The 17270-nt window shown below is 37.8% G+C and overlaps 2 protein-coding genes across 10 annotated transcripts in view; one reads left to right on the top strand and one right to left on the bottom strand.

Moving 5' to 3' along the window:
* Positions 1-8103, top strand: part of alk (ALK receptor tyrosine kinase) — a 457491-nt gene extending 449388 nt beyond the window's left edge. For all 4 annotated transcript variants that reach the window (XM_046855620.1, XM_046855619.1, XM_046855621.1 and 1 more), the window contains 4 exons: positions 4955-5056; positions 5197-5331; positions 6016-6106; positions 6527-8103. In XM_046855620.1, the coding sequence (XP_046711576.1) occupies positions 4955-5056; positions 5197-5331; positions 6016-6106; positions 6527-7555 (1357 nt within the window). In that variant the 3' untranslated portion in view covers positions 7556-8103. The remainder of the gene's footprint in view (positions 1-4954; positions 5057-5196; positions 5332-6015; positions 6107-6526) is intronic.
* Positions 8104-13060: 4957 nt separating this feature from the next.
* The window catches only part of zgc:103755 (uncharacterized protein LOC449988 homolog), a 73305-nt gene continuing 69095 nt past the window's right edge, over positions 13061-17270 (bottom strand). For 4 of the 6 annotated variants that reach the window (XM_046856149.1, XM_046856148.1, XM_046856150.1 and 1 more), the window contains exon 15: positions 13061-14612. In XM_046856149.1, the coding sequence (XP_046712105.1) occupies positions 14234-14612 (379 nt within the window). In that variant the 3' untranslated portion in view covers positions 13061-14233. Of the gene's footprint in view, positions 14613-15275; positions 15380-17270 lie in introns of those variants that run through there. The other 2 variants (XM_046856152.1, XM_046856151.1) reach the window with 2 other exon arrangements.

The following is a 17270-nucleotide window of genomic DNA, read 5'->3' as shown; positions in this document are numbered from 1 at the left end:
AATGTTCTTCTCGAAGAAAAAAAAACTTAATGCAGGTGTCATGCAGCCCTGTGAACACTATTCTTGAGTAAAGTGTTTTCACTGTGATTGTTCACATGGCGATACATTTTGACAGTTCTGGCAGTACTTCTAGCTAGAGGCAAATCCCAGGGTAATATTATGAGCTCTTGTTTCCATAGTAACAACTCATTCACAAGGACTTGTATAGTGGTCAGATTTTTTTAAGGGTAATTGCTGAATTTACCATTTTTGTAAGGAGTCTCCTGTGCCAAAGTCAAGTCAAGTTTATTTTTATAGCACTTTTCACAGCAGGAATTGTCTCAAAGCAGCTTTACAGAATTTAACAGTTCAGGTGAATGGTGTGTATTTATCCCTGATGAGCAGCCGTGGCGACTTTGGCAAGGAAAAACTCCCTTAGATGACATGAGGAAGAAACCTTGAGAGGAACCAGACTCAAAAGGGGAACCCATGCTCATTTGGGTGACATCAAGAGTGTGATTATAAATCTTTAAACAAAGCTTTGTAACATTTTTGCAATGAGAAAGTTTTTAAGAAAGATTACTTTTTTTTGTGGATTCTCTGTTGTGTATCTTAAAGAAAGAGTGCTTAAGAGAGAGTCTGGAGAAAGACTGACATTTTGGAGCTGATTTTTTATTTATAAAATTCTTCACCTTGGCAATCTGCTGTGCTCTAAAAGGAATGTAACACTTCAGTATGCCCCATTAAAACAAAATAATCAACTTTATACGTTATAACTCTTACTTCATACGGGTTTCTTCATGCTACTGCATAGCAACTCTTTTCAGTTAAAAAATCAGGATGCACATTATTGTTCTTTTTTAAGAAAAACTGGAGGTAGCCCCTGACAGCTTCTAGTGCAGTAAGGCTGAAGATGACTCTGGTAAAAAGAAGCGTGCTGAGTAAGCAGAGCCGGTGTCATGATGCCGTAAAGCAATTTTAATCGCTGAAGACGATTTCTGCATGTCTCTGCTAAACTTCAAGAGCTCAGAACTCTAGAGCAATGAGACAAAGCTTTCAAATTAGGGTTTTAAGGTTGTTTGGTGCTTCTGAGACCAGCAGTTTTATGTAATACTGTTTTGGGAATCGTGTGTGTGTATGTGTGTAAGAGAGAGAGAGAGACGAAGATGGATTGGTTTAATACATTTGATTAACCCCGAGTTTGTTCGTTTATACTCTGTTTTGGTAAACAAGCAGTCTTTCAGTTCTTTAGTTCTTTTTCACGATACAATCCGACATAAAATAACTCCATGCAGTTTTTGGCTAAAAAAAACGAGGAACAAGATGCGACATGCACCAACGTTAAAACTATAAAGTCCATCATTTACTATGCGCCATTTACTCCGAGTGCAAGCGGTATTCGCATTTATAGCTGTAGTATGTATATGAGCGAACCAGATCAAATTTGTTATGTAAAAAAATTCTAATTTTGCTCGTATACAACATGGAAAACAAAGCAAACACACTTCCTGGCTTAGGGGTTTTATATTATGAATTCAAACTTTATTCACTTTGTTGTCTTATGAACAGCTGAGGATGAAGTACACCATTCCTTTATTTGAGTACTAATTCCCTGCTTAAATATGACTTTATTCAAACTCAAAGTACTTTTTTTGTACACATTTATACTTTCGTAAATGTAAGTAAACAAAAGTACTTGAATGAGGAAAATTAGAGAAGGAGAGAAGGTTGGATGGTGTGGAGATGGTGAAGTAGATAGGATTAGAAAGGAGGAAGTGAGAGCAGCTATTAAGAGGATGGAGTGGAAAGTCAGTAGGACCAGACGACATAGTGGTGGAAACATGGAGATGTTTAGGTGAGATGGCAGGGGAGTTTTTAACCAGATTGTTCAACAAGATTCTGGAAGGTGAGAGGATGCCTGAGGAGTGTGCTGGTACCGATCTTTAAGAATAGGGGGATGTGCAGACTTGCAGTAACTACAAGGGAATTAAGTTGATCAGTCACACCATGAAGTTATGGGAAAGAGTAGTGGAAGCCATGCTGAGGGAAGAGGTGAACATCTGTAAGCAACATGGTTTCATGCCGAGAATGAGGCAATATTATAACGTTCAAAATGATTTGCTTTTGAATGAGCAGTCATGTGAAAAAGAAAATACTCCCCTTTTGTATTCTAAGCTTAAACGTATCAGGACATAGTCATTAAAATCATTTGGTCTTAATTAGCTCTTAAGATTAGATAAAACCAACCAGCGCATGGCATATACACCATGTCGTAAATTATTTTACAGAAATAAAGCCAATACTAAGAAGCCATGTGTGAAAAACTAAGTACACCCTGTAGAAGTAACTTCAGCAGCAATACTTTTAAGTAATCATTTTCTACATGACTTTTTTTAGGCTCTCAGGATGGGGCATGAGGCTCATTCATTGTTCCAATGTTGCTTTAGTTTTTTAAGGTTCGTGGGCAGTTGTTTATTCACAGCTTTCTAAAGGTCCAACCACAGGATTTTAGTCAAGCTGAGATCTGGACTTTTGACTTGGCCATTGCAAGACCTTGATTCTGTTTTTTTCAGCCATTCAGTTAAAGATTTGCTGGTGTGCCTATGATCTTTGTGCTGTTGCATGACCTTATTTTGTTTTAGCTGTCAGACAGATTGCTTTATATTTTCCTTTAGAACAGTGGTCCCCAACCCCCGGGCCAGGAACCGGCACCAGTCCGTGGGTCATTTGGTACCGGGGCGCACAGAAATTATACATAACTTATTGTCCGACATTAATCAGGTCCGTGGTGCAAAAAAGGTTGGGGACCACTGCTCTAAAATACTTTGGTATACTCAAAGACTGCCCTGACCTTGGAGAGAATTTGCTGGAATGTCAGCTTCCATGTATTAATAATCTTCCTCAATGTAGAATAATGGGCTTTCAATTGTTTAAAAATGGCCTTATAACCCTTTCCAAATTGATGGGTAGCAACAATTGCTTGTCTGTGTTTGCTGCTAATGTCTTTCCTCCCTATTGGTAACACACACATTAACAACAAGCAAACTGGTAAAACTTTGGTTTTTATAAAGGTGATCACACTTGCTGATGATTAATCAAAGGCATTTAATAAGCAGAACGTGGCTGCTACTTAACCTCATAAATCTTATGGAAGCAGTTAAGGTGTACTTACAATTTTATATATTGCTTTTACATTTTGGATTTATTTTCGTAAAATTAATAATGAAATGATGTTTGGCCATGCGTTGTTTATCTGAGTGAAAAACAAGACCGGTTCGAAGGACTTTGCAGAGACAAAATACTTATCATAACACAGGCACCGGTTTTAGACACTATTCCTTAAGCAGCCTTTACTCACCACTCAGATCAAGTTTGATATGAAGGGATTAATCTAATCCAAGTCCAGATTCCCACAGCAATACATAGCTGAGAGGTCTGCCCATGCTTTGCATGATCCCTTTCCATTTTAGCAAGGATTGTCCTGCTTTATTTTTCGTCCTGGAACGAGAGACGTGTGGCTTTTCCATGAGCAGGATTATACAAGCATGATATATATATATATGTGTAAAGCCCTAGTAGAGCAATGTCTCCGAGTTGGTGTGGCTGTCAGTTATCTCAAAGGGCCACACATCAGCTCTTGCAGCACCAAGACATGATAAGGCTGGCAAAGCTCTGATTTTTGTCAAGAGTATAAATGTCTTTGTTTGGAAAAAAAAAGGTAATACATCTTTGACTCTTCGCTTCCTTTCTATGATAAACAACCGGTTTCCCTCGATTCTGTCCCACCAGCGCTTAACGACATGGCAACAATCAGGAGCTTTCTGTGTACCTTTCCCCCAAAGTCGTTTTTTACTCTTTTTCCCTTTCTACTCTCTCTAGGTGAGCACAGTTATCGTGAGCAGATCTGATACAGGAACACATCTCAGATAAGAGCTGCTCTGAAAGGAGGAAAAGTGACTGAGACTCTCGCTCGTAGGAGCTATATTCAGTGCGGCTTGCCGAGTAGAATTATAAGCGTCTGGAAATTGAATCATAATCCACTTTGAATACACACTTATCAGTGTGGATACGTGCGAGTCATCACAATAGCGAGCTTTCCTCGTGCAAGTCAGTCTTATACATAATCCTTTGCTATAAATCATTTTTTTTTTTTTTTTTAAGTACTGTATATTGCTTGTGTAAAACCCTTTTTACTAAAAGGAAAAAAAATGCCATTGCAACATTTCATTAAACCAGTGAATATCTAACAATACAACTGTTTTGAATTAATCACATATAACAAAGGTATTGTTTTTTGTTTTATTGCCAAAATAAACTACCAAATACTTATACTTTCATATAACACTTCATTCAGATATTGTTTGTAAAATACTATTTACATGACAAATGCAGAGTTTGGGTCATTTATACTTTATTAATGCCTCTGGTTTACACCAATGATGTAGCAGAGTTAATGGCTAAGAAATACAGAAAATAGGATAATCCTATAAAATCAAATTTTCATTCGGGTATTATCATTAGTGGTATGTGTTTATGTATATATAAAATGTAACACACATACAATCATTGCTTTATCTTGGTCAAGGTCACAATGGAACCAGAGCCTATTCCAGAAATACTGTGAGGGAAGTGGGAATGGAATAGAATCCATCACAAAGCATTATATACACAGATATTTACACCTAGTGGCAGTTTTTCTCAGCCATTTTAGTCAAATGCAGGTCTGAAAAGATCATCTTTTTGTTGTTGGAACGATTGTAATGAAAAATAAATATTTCCTCACACTTGCCCAATGAATATGTTTCTGACTAAGACAGTATTCATGAAGATTTCTACTTCCTACTGACATCTTCCTCTCTTTTCTCTTCAATCTTAGAGCATAGTTAATCAGTCAGCATGCTGCTGTGCCTGGCTGTTGTGGGCATTGGAGCTTGTGCATGGATGAAAAATGCAGTATGTGCTTGTGTCTCTACAGAGCCAGCTACTACAGGAAAGGAGGTCGTGCCATGCTGCCAGTTAAATGGATGCCCCCAGAGGCCTTTATGGAAGGAATCTTTACCTCCAAAACTGATACATGGTAATAAAAACACCGCATCATGTAAAAAAGGTTTTATCATTCTGTATGTCATCTAAAATTTATACTGTATATTTATACTTCTAGTTGTGATTGACTCATTCCCTCTCTTTTTTTTTGCTTTCCCTGATTACACGGCTCAGGTCTTTTGGCGTGCTGCTGTGGGAAATCTTCTCAATGGGATATATGCCGTACCCCAGCCGCAGTAATCAGGAGGTTTTGGATTTTGTCACTAATGGAGGCAGGATGGACCCTCCAAAAAACTGCCCAGGACCAGTGTGAGTGGCATTATGCCCACCATTATATATATAATATAGTATATATATATACTTTCACAGTAGACATTGTCACAAAGCTGTTATACAGAAATCTGAAGGTGGATTTAAAGATCTAATCAGCAATCGAGATATAACAGTGATCCCAGAGATTATCAGGACATTTGGGATCTTTTTTTTTTTTGTGACCATGCCTTAACTCTTCCTCAATCAGTTCTCTCATTTGTATCAAATTCTAACTTAATCAGTGGAGGCATTGACTCAGAATTAATAATGCAAAGTCCCAGCCCAATATAAGACAACGATACAGAAACTTGTTTAAATTGTCTGACCAGATTTATGTTCTACATTGAAATGAATCGACCTTCAAATAACACGTGAGCTCTGTGCGATGGATGCATTGGAAAAATTGATGTGTGCAACTGAAATGAAAATTGTAATTAGCTGTTTTTTTTGTTGTACTTTAACAACAACAAAAAAAGCCTTGATTAAATCAAATCTCAGTTGGGTGCCTTTTACTCTAGTTTGGCTCTCAGCTATCGAAACGCAATCACCCACACAGTAAATAGCCTCGCTTGGTAAGGGAGAAATCCAGTAATGAGGAAATAAACAAAACACCAAATTTTAATGAGTCAACTTTTTTTGTGTGCTTGTGTGTGTGTCTGTGCGTGTGTGTGTGTTTAACAGCTATCGGATAATGACGCAGAGCTGGCAACACCAACCTGAAGACAGGCCAAACTTCTCCACTATCCTAGAACGGATTGACTATTGTTTGCAGGTGCAGAAATGGTTCTTATGAGGGTTCATGAGCACATTTTGTAACTGTGGAGTCAGTGACGCTATTTTTGTACAAAGAATATACACTGTATAGCATGAATCTGCATTGCTAATACACAAAAAATGATTTGGTACATTATCTTATTCTAATTGTTAATATACTCAGTACTTTGCAAGGGTCCTGGTTTTTGCGACACGGACAATTAGACCCTAAAATCATTTAAAAGACATTAAAATGCAAGACTATTTAAACTTTTACTTCCTTGCATTGTCAATGCCCATATATTAAATATATATATATTAAATGCATCTACCAGCATTTTTGGAAAGATACTTGAGTAAATCTCGGCTTTGTATTTTCAAACTCAGGAAGTAATTATTTGGTACATTTTCCTGTTTGCAATATCCATCTCTTTTGCAGGATCCAGATGTGGTAAACGTACCTTTACCTGTTGAGTATGGGCCGATGCCCGAGGAGGAAGAGCGGGTACCCATGCGTCCGGATGACCCTGCTGCACCCTCTTTACTAGCCACTCCCCAGGGAACAGAGGAAGTGTCATCTTCCACCACTGTGACCCGCTCAGAGGAGGCCAAGAAAGCTGCTGAGGCTCTCCTTATGAATGCTCACTCCTCTGACAGCAAACCTGTTCCCAGTGCTGCCTCCCAGCTCCATCCACCAACATCCTCAACATCGGCACTGCCAGCCTGCAGCAAGCCCTCCTCTGTTGTCCCTGCTCCCCAAGATGGAGGCCATATCAACTTGGGTTTTGCTCAGGCTCCTACAGGTGAGAAGGATAACCGTAATGGGAAGCCGACCAATTTGTGGAACCCAACATATGGCTCATGGTTCCTTCAACAACAGCAGAAGAGGCGGCAGGCCCAGGCACAGAGGCAAGCAGGAGGTCAAGGCCATGAGCTCTCTGGCCGGACTGGGGGTATGGCTGAGGCTTTAAGCCTGCAGCATCAGCACAAACAACAGCAGATACAGATCCAGCAGCAGCAGAAGATACAAATTCAGCAGCAGCAACAACAAAAACTTCAACAGCAACAGATACAGATCCAGCAGCAGCAGCAAAAAATCCAGCAACAACAGCAAATTCAAATCCAGCAACAGGGGCAGTGCAGGCCTCTTTTGCCCCCTCCTCCCCAACCTGGCCCAGCACCTCTTTTGCTGGATTCATCAGCCCTGCCCCCTGTACCTCTCTACAGACTTCGCCGATTCCCTTGTGGTAACATCGGGTATGGCTACCAGGAGCAAGGTTTGCCTTTGGAATCATTGTCTGGACCACAGAATGCCATGCCACCTCCTGCCCTCACCAACCAGCAGAGACCCATCTCAGTAGGCCGGACTGGCACTGCTGAGGACAGCCGCCCCCTGCTGGTGACAATGGGAACAGTTCAGGACTCCAGACTCCCTAAGATGGATGGGCACAATGCCACAGTGCTTTAACCCTCCTCTTTCTTCCTGCTCCCAGACTCTTTTATTCAGTGCCCGCTTGAAACACTGTGCCATCCGTCTGTGCCCACCTCAGCTCACATCCACCATGCATACCCTCCCTCCACTCGCTCTGCTTCTCGACCAGACCAACATTGACTCCTCACTACCAGCGACTTTTAAGATGAGAATGACTGTTTTACATATCTAAATCTTTAGGAAGTCAATGGATGGAGGGAGCCCTGGGAGTTTTATAGACTTTAAAAGTTTAGAGACAGTGCTGGAGTCGCTCATAAGAACTTTACCTGCAAAATGCTCTCATATCCTTTCTCACATTCACAGGGAAAAACAAGTTTGTTGATGTTTGCTTGCCTGCTTGTTTATTTATTCATTTGTTAATTTATTATTTGGAAGCTGTGTAAATTATTAATGGTGTGCTTCATAAGGCAAACCGCTCCACTCATCTATGCCTCATTTGGTTCACTCTTGAATTTGGTTGGCTTTTAAAATTCTACAGCAGTTTTCATCGGACTTGAAATTTAATAAATGAAATAAATCTTTAATGGTTTCTGTTTAGCAGATCGGTTCATGTTAAAGGCGCCTGACATCTATTAGCGGGAAGGCAATCAGTTGCCTTGGTATTTGAAAAAGGGTTAAGTGGTCAGGGAAATTGTCATGTTTGTGAATAATTTTACTGTTGTATGAACACTGCGAGGATTTGTGTGACTTGTGTGAAAGAGGTGTAAATTTGTGTATTTAACTCAAAGAGGAATTGAGGTACTGAACTCTCTCATTCCATCTATTTTCAGTTAACCTGTGGCTTCTAAAGGAAGCTTTTGTGTATATAAGAGCTGTATCCATCTTTGCAGAAAATTTAATTATTGCTCTTTGGTCTCTTTGTTTCAGTTCAATTGAATTCAATAAATGGTTAATTTTAAAAATATTGAACAGGGCCACACATCATTTAATAATACAGTGGTACCTCAAAACACGAATTTAATTCGTTCCGGAACACGATTCGCACTCTGAAATATTCGTATACTGATACGAATTTTACCTATAAGGAATAATGTAAAGTGGGATAATAAGTGGGAAAACACCCAATATGCACTACTATTATTTAGTATTTAGCATCTAATAATGGTGCCTTAACATCTAAAAGAGGAAAACATTATCTTTACTGGGTATTCTACCTTTGGAGAAGAGTGAATACTGACGTGATGGAGATGATGTTCGGAGGAGAAGGAGGGAGAATTATTGTTTAAAAGGAGACGAATCTTACTACGATATAATAGGCATGGTATAGTGTATGCGATACTGTTTAGTGATAAATATTAACGAAACAAAGACACAGTAATAAACACAGCGCTAAGACAGTGCTCTCACAATGAATTGAAGACGCTAACTGAGGGTTGAGAGGCGTGGGAGGCGGTATGAGAAAACCATTGTCAATTCAAATTTTAGCCTGCAAGATTCAGACGATTCCTGTTCTGAATTTTTATGCGTAAACCGATAAGAATTTTTTTATGAATTTCGATACGTATTCTGAATTATACATATTTGGGGCATTCGTATTTAAAGGTACCACTGTACAATATTTTCTGCTAACCTATTGTCTCAATCTTTTCTTATACTGTGATGTTTCAAATGGAGTTTGCATAATTCAATGCTCTTAGTATTAATTCAGGGGCATTTGAGCTTTTTCCCCCAGACCTTAGGAAGGCTGGTAAGTATGGTTATGGCAGGATCTTTTTTTAATAGTAAAACTTTCTTTCAGCTTCTCCCATTAGGGGTCGCCACAGCGGACCATCCGCATGTTTGATTTGGCACATGTTTTTACGCTGGATGCCCTTCCTAACGCAACCCTCCCCATTTAGCCGGCTTGGGACCGGCACTAAGAGTGGCTGGGGTCGGTTTCCTGACCGTGGATCGAACATGGGCCGCAGCGGTGAGAGCGCCGCATCCTAACCACTAGACCACCAGGGATCTTTTAATCAATAGTAGTAGTAGTGAATAAGTAATCACTTAGTACCAATGAAGTAATAAGCAGGTAAGCAATTATTTTATTCCAGTTCAGTAATTGTGAAAGTCTATTTCACCCAACCCCACACAATAAAGCCATGTTATACAGAAGTGGTGGCTCAGTGGTTAAGAAGTTGAACTGTTTGGAAGGTTGCAAATTCAAATTCCAGAACCAACAAGCTGCTACAAATGCCCCAAATGTAAGTAAGCAAACCGGTCCTCTTATTTTTCGATCTACTGGACTCCAGCAACATTCCAAAAGAATTCGAGGTTGAATCAATACTGAGGATATGAATAGAAACTTCCTTCTTTGAATAAAACAGAGATGTTGCTGTTGGGCACTAAGTCTGTCTGTGGTAAGGTTGTTTTGCCCTGGAGCTTGACCGCTTTTATGTAAAACTAAAAGCTTCAGTTAAGAACCTCGGTGTAACCTTCAATGCTAATGTCTCTAAAACTGCTCATTATCATCGGGGAGACAGAGCCAAAATAACAAAAATGCTAACCTTACATGGCACTGCAAAACTAATTCATGGTTTCATAACTCCTATTGTAATGTGTTGCTGGCTGCCTGCCTGCCGTGCTGCATATTTAAGGAAGTTTCAGCTTGCTCACAATGCAAAAGCCTGTGTCCTTCTCATAAAAAGAAAGCATAGAGAATCTTATTGCATTACCGAACATCACTGTTTTGTCTTCGTGTCAAGCTGCACTAACTGATCGCAAACATCTTCATTAACTCCAGTCTAAGAGATGATATTAAATGTTGTGAATCGTTTAGATCCGGGATATTCAACTGATCTTTCGTACGTAGTTTAACCCACTAAAATCATTTTACTATTAGTAACTTAGGAACGTAAGAAATGCCACTTTAATTCATTTTAATGCCCATTTATCTTGGATGGTTACATCTCCTATAGAAAATCACAAAAGTAAAAAAAAAATGTAACTGAATACTCCCAATAGTTTGTATGGAACGGGTAATTGAACCTTAAAGCAAAGCCCCCAAACAGAATGTGAGGCTGTATTTTAGCAAAACTTTCCACACCAACACAAAACTTAGTAAGCTTCAGTACCAAGATAAAAATCTATTGTTAGCTACAATGACTTGCTACAAATACTTACACCTAATCTCCATTGTTACTACCTCTCCAAATTCTGCTCAGTCTTCACTAGGGATGTAAATGTACACGTATTCGTACAAAAGTTTTTTGGTACACGGCTTTTGGTTCGGTACTTGTGCACCAAATGCAATTCTTTTTACATGCGGAACAACCTGAGTTCCTTTAGGAACGTATTGCGTTTGTTTAGGCTCCGCCTCCCACATTTTTTTATATTATTAAAATTTAATAAACTTGAAAACAGCCACAACAATGCCAGGGGTATAAAGAAAAAAAACACTCCGTACCAGAATAACGATTTGTTTTGCACATGCATGAAAACACTAAATAATTATTTAAAGAATTTCTCTTAAAAAGAGAAAATCATAAAAAGTCCACATATTTTCCACAAGGATGGAAGGAATGAAGACATTTGTTAAACTATGCTGAAATAAGTAGAACAGTTACAGTAAGTAAATAAAATACACACACACACAACACACACATATGTATTGCCCAAATGGAGATCTAACAAATGTAAACTATTAATTAATACATTTATTTCATTTTATTGAATTAATTAATTTGTGCCAATTTAATTAATTTCTTAATTTAATCAATATAATAAAAGAGTATATTGCATTAATATAATTTATTCAATTTTATTACTCTTCAAATGTTGATCACAAATGTAAATAAACTGTGTTAATAAAAAACAACAAGCAGTTTTATGTTTTGCGTTTCTTCCCCCAGCCGTATCGAAATTGAACCGAACTGTGACTTAAAAACCGAGGTACATACAAAATATTAGTGAATTTAGTTGTTTCCAAATTTGGCTCACATCTTTTTGACCCTCTTTTGCTCACTCATCCATCCAGTTGATTTATTATACTGTATATGTGCTGCTTCGTTCTCTAGTGCCCTCAACCTTTTAATCACTGAAAACAAAAACTAAAATTGTGCTGATAGTCTACATCGAAGTAGTGAATGCTGAGTAGGTACTAAGCTGATTATCAAAAAAAAATGGAAAACTTTATTGTATAATATAAATGTTACATTTTTGTCAGCTTCGAATACACATGTGTGAGCGAGAAAACCAGCTTTCATTTTATCATTATAACATTTATCATTATTAGTAGTAGTGGTAGTAGTAAAAGTAGTAGTAGTAGTAGTAATAGTGGTGGTAGTAGTAGTAATAGTGGTAGTAGTAGTAGTAATAGTGGTAGTAGTAGTAGTAGTAGTAGTAGTAATAGTAGAAGTGGTCGTAGTTGTAGTAGTAGTGGTAGTGGTAGTAATAGTGGTGGTAGTAGTGGTAGTAGTAGTGGTAGTAGTAGTGGTAGTAGTAGTAGTAGTAATAGTAGTAGTAGTAGTGGTAATAGTGGTGGTAGTAGTAGTGGTAGTAGTGGTAATAGTGGTGGTAGTGGTAGTGGTAGTGGTAGTAGTAGTAATGGTGGTAGTAGTGGTAATAGTGGTGGTAGTAGTAGTAGTAGTGGTAGTGGTGGTGGTGGTAGTGGTGGTAGTAGTGGTAGTGGTGGTAGTGGTAGTAGTAATGGTGGTGGTAGTAGTAAAAGTAGTAGTAGTAGTGGTGGTAGTAGTAGTAGTAGTAGTAGTAATAGTAGAAGTGGTCTTAGTAGTAAAAGTAGTAGTAGTAGTAGTAGTAGTAGTAGTAGTAGTAGTAGTAGTAGTGGTGGTAGTAGTAGTAGTAATAGTGGTAGTAGTAGTAGTAGTAGTAGTAGTAGTAGTAATAGTGGTATCAGTTGGACATTTGCCAGGGAGACTTTAATTCACTACCTATAGTAACAACAAACCACAGAACTTAGTATCTGCAACCAAAGCTGCTCATTTAAATTCAGACAAAATACACAACAAACATAGCACAGACGTTATCGAGAGCACCGCCTTATCTCGTTGGAAAGATCTGTGCTCTGTTTGGATTTGAGTATCAATAGGAGAGCACCATTCTTTTTACCAACCCATTTTACTTTGGAATAGAAAGTACATGAATTAGACTGGCTGTTACTTTTGTATTTTTTGTAATCATTTCTGTAAACACTAGGATTTCTCTAAAGAAATGCTGCTTCTCTGGAACTATTTTCCAAAGAAAGATTACATTTTATCCTGCATTCTATTACAGAGAATTCCAGTTCAATGCGAGAACAAGTCCATTGGACTGTAATGACACCTCAACAGCAAATAAATCCAAGTCATTTAATGCATTAAGTGAAATAAGATGACTGGAGAGCAACGCTAAATGGCATTAGCGATGCTGTAGTCTTAGCAGAAGCGCTTCTTTTTCTGATTAGAAAACTTTATCTGCTTATTCAATCCTGACGTTTTCATACCCGTCCGTTTTAATGTCCATTTCTTTCAGACTTTTTCAAATGAATACACAGCTGCACCTGAGTCATTCTTCTGGAACATTTATTTTTTGAAGATGCATTCAGAAGGAAATCAGGAGAGCAAATGATAAATGTGAGTTCAATGGCTATGACTAGACAAGTTAAAACAAGGCTTTGAAAGAAAAGCTCCAAATATGTTGTTTTGTTTTTTTCTTCTCTTTTTTTGAACAAAATGAACATAGTCAGATTAAAAATAGCAACACTAAACATAAGTGGATATTCAGCAACTGTTTAAAAATGACCCTTGGAAGGGACAAGGAAAGTGTGGGAGTTCAGTAGTAACACAATTATAGTGCAATTGTCATGCAGAGATTTTTGCCTCGTTATCATATATCAGAAGAAAAAAAAATTAAACGGCAAACATTGAACAGCTTTCTATGAAACGCTTATGTATAATGACCTTGAATACATGAATTTATTTTTATAATGCATTCAAAAGGCATTTGTAAGACAAAATTTGCTTATAAATGCATTGAAACAGGTTATAGCACTGGAAAAAAAAAATCTGCCCTAGTTTAAGTGTGCTTGGTAAAAGTGTTATCATATGAATATTATATGATATAATATGAACACTGTTTCATCATGTAATTCAACAAGTTAACAATGTATGATTCATGGTAAAGACAATTTTTTTTATGAAAATGTGATGCACTTTATAGGAAACCTTATGAATGCTTATTAACATGTTTTGAACATATTTCTAGTTTATTACACCACAAGCCTGATGAAAGTCATTGTCGTAATACGCAGGATTTTTCTTTAAAGTGCTTACAAATTGCTACCGTTCAGCTATTCCTCCAACAATACAAATAAAAGTATTTTGCTCTCAGAAAACAAACAAAAAAACTAAAACTAAATTGGACTTAATAATAATTTAATTAAATATAATTTAAATAAATGATCTCACTTGCAAGGTGAACGTTCACTAGGAAGAATACAAATGACCGAACTCGTTTCTTCTAGTAAACTTCATCCAGGACCCAAACAACACACAATAAATCTCATTACACAGGCTGAATTGCTGACTAATAACCCTGTCCTTTGTGCTTTCAAAGTGCTTCATCTCACCCACTGGCAGCATATTGTCTCTCCATCCATCCAGCTGCTTATTTACTAGAAAAGAAAAGAAAAAAAAGAGCTGAGAGACAGGTGAAAAAAAAAGATAATAGCTTGTGGTCTCAGCTGTTTTCGTCCACCAGCTTGGCTCCGTTAATACCGCGATAAGTGACCCTGCTCGGGCGCACCAGGACACCATGGAGAGGCCGACAGCTGAAATAGCGCCTTGAGCCAACCGAACCATCATTCTTCCCCTTTGGGCTGCGCAGCTCCAGGCCCAGCCAGAGGCCCGGTGCGAAGTCAGCAGCGCCAACGTAGCGGATGGTGCACATTTCATTGGCACTGCTAAGCAGGACCTGCATGCCCAGGTGCAGTTTGACAGCACTGCCCATGCCGGAGGTGCTGCTGGTGCCACCTAGAGTGCCTGGACCTCGAGGAGAGGCTACGGCTGAGGCACAACTGAGAGAGTTCCAACGTCGGCGTGTGCTGGACAAATTGTTGCTGTACAATAAAAAATAAATAAATAATATATATATATATATATATATATATATATATATATATATATATATATAAATAAGAATATCATAATAAATACAGTATATCAACAAGTGATTTTGGACACCTGACTATAAGTATGGTATGGGCTTTTTGAACAAGGGAAAAATGTTCCACAAGATTTTTGGATTGTGCTTGTGGAGATTTCCCAAGGCCAAAGTAATGTAGGCTGAGGAGGCCTGGGGTGCAATCAGAGTTCTAATCCAAATCCAAATGTGGTCAACAGGGTTGAGGTTAGAGCTCTATAGCAGACCACTCAAGATCTTCCACTCCAACCCATGTAAACCATCTTCATTGTCATGCTGGAACAGGTTTGGGTCTCCTAGTTTTGGTGAAGGAAACATTTAATGCTCCTGCAACTTAAGAAAATGGTGAGCCTTTAAGTTTGTGGTTGTGGTTTAAGTTTATTCCTGAACAGTTTTAGGAATAACCGTGAATGGCTGGAAATGTCATGTGTCCCAATAATTATAGTTCAAAAATGCACATAATGGTAATAGGCTAATAATACTGATAATGTAAAATATTAATAAATGTTTAATGCATTGTTTACAAACACAATCAGCCAACTGTTTACTTAAGTTTTCATTTATACAACTTTTATTTCGATTATTTTACTCATTGAAATAGGTTTAAATTACACTAACACTTCGATATAAGATGATCTTGGTACTTGAAATCCATAGGCGCTAGTGATAGTAGACTCCACACACCTGTAAGATGTAATTAACCAAACATGAGAAGGGATTTGTTGCTTGCATCGTAAAAAGTCTTTCTAATTATGGAACCTCAAAAACGTTTCGATCCTGAACTTGATTTTTTAAATGATTCTCCCAAAATACATTTGATATGTTTGCAGGAATGCTGTAGGTCCCTTATAAAATGAGTTAACTTCACCTGTAAAGAATTCCAATAATGGCGAGTAAAAATCTGCTATGATTCCACGTGCAACTCAAAAGCCCCAAAGTTATGAACTTATAACTCAATTAGTTTGCTGTGGTAGGGACTCAATTTTTCATGATTGTTTTTGCTTGCCTCTTGGCTACAATCAGGAAGGTCCTGCCTTTCCTATGCATTTTAATAGAAATGTCAAGTGTAAATTTCTCACTATAAATTATTGAAAATGGACATGTCAAAACGGCTATTCATCACTGTGGCCATTTTTGACTAGACTGCTTCCTCACTGCACATTTTGGACAACCTAAATCCGCACCAAAAGCCTGTATACAGTTGGGCACATATCTAGATACTGACAATTTTACTGTGATTTAAGTATATACCATGTACTGTATACACCAGTACATGAAAAAAAAAATAAATAACCCCTTAAACCACATTTTCATTAATGTGGTTAGAGTTGCATTGACTGTCTGGAATTTCGAATCCATACACATTATTTGATGCAGCTATCATCAGTTCATCATTGTAATTGAGGTGAAACGCAATTCAGTTAAATCCAAGTCATGTGGCTTTGTTGACTTTGTCAAAAACATTCCACTTCTTTGTCTTAACAATAAAAACAACAAATCTTGAGCTGCTTTCAAACTTAGTTTCAAGTCATTTGCACTGGAAACCTTGTAAGTTATGAAGAATTTGTTATAGCAATATACACTTTCTTGCTAGTTTTGCCAGCAATTATTAAATATAAAGAAACCACATTCACTAGATGCTATATATGTCCACAGTATAGGATGAGATGATCAGAACATGAGCAGATCGGATTTGCCCATGCTCTTGATGGTGGATCCAGTTGATCAATCTTTAAGATTTTATTTTTGTATAGTGTAAAATAAATTTCCTGTCATTGAGACTTACCAATAATTTACATTTTGAATTAAACCCTCTTTAATTACATTAGCGAAATCTTTTTTTTGGATGAAAGAGATATGCCTACCTTCTGGACAATGCTCCTAATGTGGGCAACTGTTATAAAGGTTTTAAACACAACAATAAAAAGAAGGTTTCTTTTATTTACCACAGTAATGTTTAAAGCACTCCAGAGCCCACCAGGATGTTCTTTCTTTGTAATCATGTACAAAATATTTTATATGGCCATAACTGTTTATTCATTCCTAATTAAATTTTTTTTAACGCTTCATCTAAATAGCATTTATTTGTATTTTTTGCTTTTTAGCGTAATCCTGTTTTGCTTTCGCCCGGCAGTGACAGCTTTATTAACATGATTACATGGAATAGAAACCTTCCAAATGATTTATCACCTTTCATATATCCAGAATATATTAAATAACTATAAGTCGATATTCATTTGAACCCACACTTACTTCTTTTTAAAAATTTTATCAGAATATTTGAACGTATATTTTATATTTTTTCTTGCTCAGAACTGAAACTTCAAATTCAGAGCAAACGTGAAGAACGCATTCTTTTTCGGCCCATATTTTCTATCCTGTTTTTGATATTTCTTTCTTTTTGTCTAAAAAAGAGTGTTTTTCTTTAAAGGGAGTCATTTATACACAACTGGGTTCCCTGGTGGTCTAGTGGTTAGGATGCGGCGCTCTCACCGCTGCGGCCTGGGTTCGATCCCCGGTCAGGGAACCAACCCCAGCCATTAGGGTTGCACAAGCCAGTGCACTCTTAATGCCG

Source organism: Silurus meridionalis, chromosome 8, assembly GCF_014805685.1.
Source record: "Silurus meridionalis isolate SWU-2019-XX chromosome 8, ASM1480568v1, whole genome shotgun sequence".
NCBI classification, from domain to species: Eukaryota; Metazoa; Chordata; class Actinopteri; order Siluriformes; family Siluridae; genus Silurus; species Silurus meridionalis.
The sequence above is the reverse complement of the archived record's forward strand: the minus strand, read 5'-3'. Positions and strand labels throughout refer to the sequence as shown.